Source organism: Amphibalanus amphitrite, unplaced genomic scaffold (genome assembly GCF_019059575.1).
Source record: "Amphibalanus amphitrite isolate SeventyFive unplaced genomic scaffold, NRLGWU_Aamphi_draft 000093F_arrow, whole genome shotgun sequence".
NCBI lineage: Eukaryota > Metazoa > Arthropoda > Thecostraca > Balanomorpha > Balanidae > Amphibalanus > Amphibalanus amphitrite.
The window spans coordinates 306,301-313,107 of record NW_024881589.1 but is presented as its reverse complement, the minus strand read 5'-3'; the positions used below and the strand labels follow the sequence as shown (position 1 = coordinate 313,107).

General features: G+C 49.1%; 1 protein-coding gene across 1 annotated transcript; it reads left to right on the top strand.

Annotated features, from left to right (window-relative positions):
* Nucleotides 1-688: 688 nt before the first annotated feature.
* Nucleotides 689-4,799, top strand: LOC122380232. Its single transcript, XM_043363217.1, has 3 exons — nt 689-798; nt 1,626-1,725; nt 4,569-4,799. Exons 1-3 carry the CDS (start codon nt 728-730, stop codon nt 4,797-4,799), a joined length of 402 nt encoding a protein of 133 aa, XP_043219152.1. The 5' UTR covers nt 689-727.
* The last annotated feature ends 2,008 nt before the right edge of the window (nt 4,800-6,807 follow it).

Below are 6,807 nucleotides of genomic sequence, written 5' to 3'. Positions count from 1 at the left end.
CCAGTCACCTGGGAACCACCGCGCTGACACCGAACTCATGAATCGTTTAGCTGTCGCACAGCGCTGTTTGAGGACAAATGAAGATTGGAGAGGCTGAATAAAAAAGTGATTGACGGTTAAGTTTTTGCGAGCGTAACCAAGACAAGAGCCCATCACAGCATATTTAAGTTAATTGGGAATCGGTTTGCTATTATGGTGCACGGTATTTTAAAATACTGGTACCAAAATGAGTACAAATGGTGCATTAGGGACAAGTTATGAGTAGATAGATGAAGCATCGGAGCACATTGCCTCTATGCATTGAGGAAACCGATGGGAAAATCGCATGACTTCGTCCACGTATGCCTATCGGAAGGAATTTAGTACGACAAAGCAGGTAAGTACAACACAAAGGTCATGACGCTAGGTTCAGCGTACCGGCTTAATTGACCACTTTAGATACTTTTTAGCCAAACTTGCATCAAAACTTATTTGAACATATATAACGGATTGAATATTTTACACCAACACCAGCATCAATGTGAGCTATGGGTATGGTTGGCTTCAGTCTTCAGAAAAAGCATCGTGAGATGTATGTTGGCTTCATGATAACCGTATGGAAGGTTTCAAAGATATAGATATCAGAGTGAGCTCTGTAAGATTGGTTTCAGAAATGTCAGCGCGCGCTATGTGGTTTGTTTCAGGCACCTACTACGGCACCTGTATCGGCGTCCTTACGGCAAACATCATGGCGTCGATTATCGTCCTCAACATCCAGTACAAGGGCGTCTGGGGATTCCCAGTTCCCAGCTGGCTCAGGTGAGAGTAGATCGTGAACAGTTTCAGCCAGTCACTAGGACAAATTTACATTTCGAGCTCTTCTCTCGAGATGTAGATACAATAGATACTTATGGCTCTTTGGTTTTCATTACCTGAAGAAAGGGACTGTTACACACTCACTCTGCATGTCCCAAATGTTATAATTTTTTATTGAATATAAAATACCAACCCTTCAGTTTTCGTCAACCCTTCACGCCGCACAGCAACCCTTGCCCTTGGCAATCAGAGTGGCATTCATAAAAAACAATACAAGCAATGTTTGACTTATTATTCCCCAAGGACAGGTAACGGCAATTGCCTTAGATAATTCCCGAATGCCTATATTGTGCCACGGCACGCAACCAGTCAATCCCGACCAAGCCATCAACGTGGCTGCATGTTACCTACCAGAAATGGGATTAGTTTCTTCAGATTTTCGTTGTCGGTAAACGCTGGCATGTTTGCAGACTAATAGAGCCCACTAAGTAACAGCTTATCGCGTCCTGTCAAACAGAGAAACAACAAAACAAGCGAAGTCTATGTAACAAAAACCTGCGACCAATCAAAAACAAAAATGATGGAACAAAAAGAAAGTGGATAACCACTAAAAATTAAATGGCTACATTAGACGAAACAACATATTTAAAACAAAATTTTCTTTGCAAAAATCATCGCTCGCAATCATGAAAACCGTGGGCGCGATTCACATAATTGTAACCAAGGCGCTATCGCGATCAGACGGCCTTAGCACCCAACTTGCGGCACAGGGTGCTCGTTGCGTTGAGCTACAATATCCCTTGCTGACTGACCCTTCGGTGACGTCACAGGGTCGTCATGTTCGACGTCCTGGCTCGCGTTCTCTTCATCTCAGTACCTCCGCGGATCAGGCAAACGCAGGTGTCGCCTCAGCAGACCAGAGAGTCATCGGTGAGTGACGTGGAGCGACGAGTTAGGCTGTGAGGGTGCCCCCGGTGCCCCCTCTCGCACACATACCCAATTACCCATGCTTACTGCATAAATCGTACAAAGGTGTGCGTGCGCCGGCTCAGTTGACCGCTCGCAGAAGTAAATGGACGACTGTAGGAGAGCGATCGACTTGTGCGTGAAGCGATCATGATGTCAGGGCGACCGCCAGTGCCGCCGGCCGCTGACAGGCCAGCCAAGATGGATCTAGCCGCCACCTGTCAGCGGTTTTGTCATAGGCAGCGCGTTCCCACACTCCCACATGGAATGTTTTGGGCGCATTTATCGCGGTTTGGTCCAGTGCAGTGGGAGCCGTGGTGCTGTAACTCACGTGATGGTTGACACGTGGGTGGGATACGCGTGAGTGGAAAAGGTGATGGCATTGAAAACGTGGAGCGAGATAATGTGGGACGGGCAAATGGGTGTATTGAATCGAGAGGTTGTCATGCTACTATACAGCGTTTATTTATTTTTTAACTTGTAATAGATAGATAATAGCTACATACAAGCATAAAGAATAATGTTATCGGCTGTACTAACAATGGCAATTCCAAGCCCCATGTCTGATGATGCCTGCTATTTGCTAAGGTCATTTGCCTCAGGCTGCATCCGACACATGAAAATGCAGATAGCTTATTCGTAACCCGGGCAAAACCTACCTTCCGTTCCAAAACAGAGGAAAAAATGTTTGACACTGACGGTTTGAGCAGCAGCCACTTGAATTATTATAAAACATCGCCTGAAGTTTGCATTTGTCTGTTTTCGTCTTTCATCAAAAAGATGGGTCATTCGGCAACTCCCGCTTCGTAGGTCAAGTTCGTAGAACAGATTTACTTTGAGTTGAGCTACCGATGTCTGGCCAGTGGGCTGGTATCAGTCTCGCGAACAAACCACCTTTTTCAAGGTTGACTGACTGCCGTGATGTGCGCCGTCTACATATAAGATAAGCTTAAAGCTACTGATGCATTATAGATTGAACAGTAACCGTTGACTGACGCTTTTAGGAAGCTTGGGGACCGGTAAAAAGCAACAGAAAGGTAATTTGTGTGGGGTGTAACGTGTTCGTCTGTGTGGGGTGTAGAAGTATCGCCTGACTTCCAGTTCACTGGTCTTTTGTTGGTTAGTGTTCGCAATGTCCTCATGTGGCTTCGGTAATCTGGTGCATTCTTAGCTGGCACCATTGGGTGTGTGGCTAGTGCAGTATGTGGCTAGTATCGGGCTGCATGGCTCGCCGCATTGGCATATTGTACGCTGCTTAGCCTTAGATGCGTAACAACACCAAGTGTGTGAATATTCGTGCTAAATGCTTATGTCTCATATTGTAGGTTCCAACCTCCAGCATGATGCATTTAGTACTTCCTACCGTTCCGAGCGCTGTAATTATGCTTTATGTATCGTGACTGATGGTGCTTTCAGATGTAGGGGAGAGTGGGGCAAAGCGGCCACCCGGGGCAAAGCGGCCATCCATCGTTTTAGCCCTCCACAGCTGGCGTCAGTTCCAATTTATGATTTCCAATTATACTTCTCTTTGCGGTCGTTCGAATGAGCCAGACCGGGGTTTCAGGCCCATCGCCATTGTTCTGTGAAACACGGAAAAGCATTTCTTGCCAGGTTACCAATTATGTTTACAATTTTTTAAATGTTATTTTATTCCATAACCGTTTGGAATTTTTATAAGCGTTTTTGTCCATGCATTGCGTGGTTATCGTACATGCCTTCTACCAATTTTAATGCTTTTTTCCCCACTAATAGCTGAGCTGGAATATTTTTGTCTCGGACGGTATGCGCGGGGCAAAGCGGCCGGGGCAAAGTGGCCAGTCCCCAATTGGTCATAAGTTGTTTCCATCTGGATAAAAACATTATTTATATTCAAATGTGTCGTCATGCATTCATCTTGGCCACTTTTCGGTTACATGAGTTACCAAATTATGCAATTAAATGTTTTTCCAAGAAAATTCTTTCTTTGTTTAGCAATAGGTGGGAAGATAACAAAGTAAACATCCATCTTCCCTTAAACATTGTCACCATCAAATACCCTGGTCGTGCATGAGGCAACTATTCTGTTTCTCATATCGGGACTTGAGAAGTCGCCAGTGGCCGCTTTGCCTCAGGGATGGGGCAAAGTGGCCAATATGCTATAGGTTTAAAGTTTTGTCAATATCTCCCATATGTGAACGCCTTTGGAAATGAAACGCAGTTGGAATAAAAGACAATTTAATAGGGATCACATTGGTATAGAAAGAATCTTTCCAAGTTTAAAAATCAAGCGTCGGCATCGTTAGAAACGTTAGGGTGGCCGCTTTGCCCCACTCTCCCCTAATCTTTCACGCGTTATATGTTCATTATTTGACGACCGTGTTTGCTAACGTAAGTAGGCATTTCTACCCTGGGGTACGCGAGCCGTTGAGTATAGTAGTCTGTTGTAAAAGAAGCGCCTTTCTGGCGGTCAACCTAGACATTGAGATTGAATACCGGTCACGTGACAATCAGCCCTTACGTGGGTGGGTACTTGTGTCACGCTTGTGCAGATATAATTGCATTTTGTCATGCAATTGTACATCTGCAAGGTGAGCAAATCAATTAAATTCGATACATTTGAACGTTTTCTAGCTCTGAATAAACCTAATTTGTTTTTAACGTTTAACTTTCATTCATGCATGTTTCACAAATATTTTGTTCTGAAATCTGAATCCCGAAGTTTTGGTCTACCAAGCACAAGCATTATCGGATATTTGCCTGCAGCTGAATTAATAGCACCACAGACCCTAACCCCTGCATGACACCGACTGGGCGACCGGTGCCTCCAGGCGTCCATGGCCGACCAGTACCCCCAACGGCCGCGAACGGGTCGGGCGGTGCGTGATGACGGCTTCGTGAAGCGGCCCAGCCAGCGGCAGCTGGACGAGCTGGCGGCCAAGGTTCTCGGGCCGGCCACCACCCTGCATGTCCGCACCGACGCCGGCGGCGGCGATGATACCGGTGAGCGGAGGGCGAGCGGGGCTGGAAGGTGGGGAAGAGGTCGGGGTAGAGCGGGCTGAAGGTGGGGAAGAGGTCGGGGTAGAGCGGGCTGGAAGGTGGGGAAGAGGTCGGGGTAGAGCGGGCTGAAGGTGGGGAAGAGGTCGGGGTAGAGCGGGCTGAAGGTGGGGAAGAGGTCGGGGTAGAGCGGGCTGAAGGTGGGGAAGAGGTCGGGGTAGAGCGGGCTGAAGGTGGGGAAGAGGTCGGGGTAGAGCGGGCTGAAGGTGGGGAAGAGGTCGGGGTAGAGCGGGCTGGAAGGTGGGGAAGAGGTCGGGGTAGAGCGAGCTGGAAGGTGGGGAAGAGGTCGGGGTAGAGCGGGCTGAAGGTGGGGAAGAGGTCGGGGTAGAGCGGGCTGAAGGTGGGGAAGAGGTCGGGGTAGAGCGGGCTGAAGGTGGGGAAGAGGTCGGGGTAGAGCGGGCTGAAGGTGGGGAAGAGGTCGGGGTAGAGCGGGCTGAAGGTGGGGAAGAGGTCGGGGTAGAGCGGGCTGAAGGTGGGGAAGAGGTCGGGGTAGAGCGGGCTGAAGGTGGGGAAGAGGTCGGGGTAGAGCGGGCTGGAAGGTGGGGAAGAGGTCGGGGTAGAGCGGGCTGGAAGGTGGGGAAGAGGTCGGGGTAGAGCGGGCTGGAAGGTGGGGAAGAGGTCGGGGTAGAGCGGGCTGAAGGTGGGGAAGAGGTCGGGGTAGAGCGGGCTGAAGGTGGGGAAGAGGTCGGGGTAGAGCGGGCTGGAAGGTGGGGAAGAGGTCGGGGTAGAGCGGGCTGAAGGTGGGGAAGAGGTCGGGGTAGAGCGAGCTAGGGCGGGGAGGACAGGCTGGGATTGAGCGAGCTTGACTGGGCTGGTTAGGCTGACAGAAGACTAGGAGATCGGACAGGTCTGAAAGCAGGGAAAACGGAGTTGCGGTGTACCGCAATACTTATATCAGGAACACCAAATACTATATATAGTACGTATCACAGCAAGCACATTACCAGTGCCATTAAGCGTCGGGAGTAGAATTGTGTGTTGCGTTTGTTTGTTTGTTTGTTTTGTTGGGTTAGGCCCTTTCGGTCGACAAGACCATTGCAGAGCCGGAAGGATGATAGGAATTAGGGGGAGACATTGGTCTGGGCAGACACCCTAGTGAGTCGCCGGGGCTGAGCCCGTCCAGAGGACAGACCACCCAGCCCCAAGGCACTCACTGCACCCGGCTACGAGGTGCGCTCCCTCGGGAGCAGCGGTGCAGCTCCAAGGGAGCAGCCCGCATGAGATAAAGTTGCCTGTCCAGCCCGGAAGGGGGTTGTGGCGTGGAGGAAAAGGATTTCAGTATCCTGAGGATAGAAGCACGGACAGGTGTGTGTTGCGGTACAGTATAGCTACAGGCGTTTTACTAGTGCCATCTAGCGTCAAGAATAGTGATGCAATGCGGTACAGTATGACTGCAGGCGCTCTATCAGTGCCATCATAGTGTAATAAATAACCGGTTATTATTATTTATTACACTATGGTGCCATCTAGCGTCCGGAATATAGTAATGTGTTGCGGTACAGTATGATTGCAGGCGCTTTACTAGTGCCATCTAGCGTCGAGAATGTAGTAATATCTTGCGGTACAGTATGACTGCAGGCGCTTTACCAGGTACTATACCTAACCTACTATAAGGCGCTCCAGTGCTATCTAGCGTTGGGAACGTAGTAATGTCTTGCGGTACAGTATACTCACAGGCGCTTTACCAGTACCATCTAGCGTCGATAATTTAGTAATGTGTTGCGGTACAGTATAACTGCAGACGCTTTACCAGTGCCATCTAGGGACGAGAATATAGTGTGTTGCGGTACAGCATAACTGCAGGCGCTTTACCAGTGCCATCTAGCGTCTGGAATAAACTATAAAGCACAGTAATAACTGCATTGCGGTACAGTATGGCTGCAGCCTACAGGCGCCTTACCAGTGCCACCTAGCGTCACGGATATAGAAATGTACTGCGGTATAGTATAACTGCAGGCGCTTTACTAGTGCCATCTAGCGTCAAGAATACAGTGATGTGTTGCGGTGTAGTAT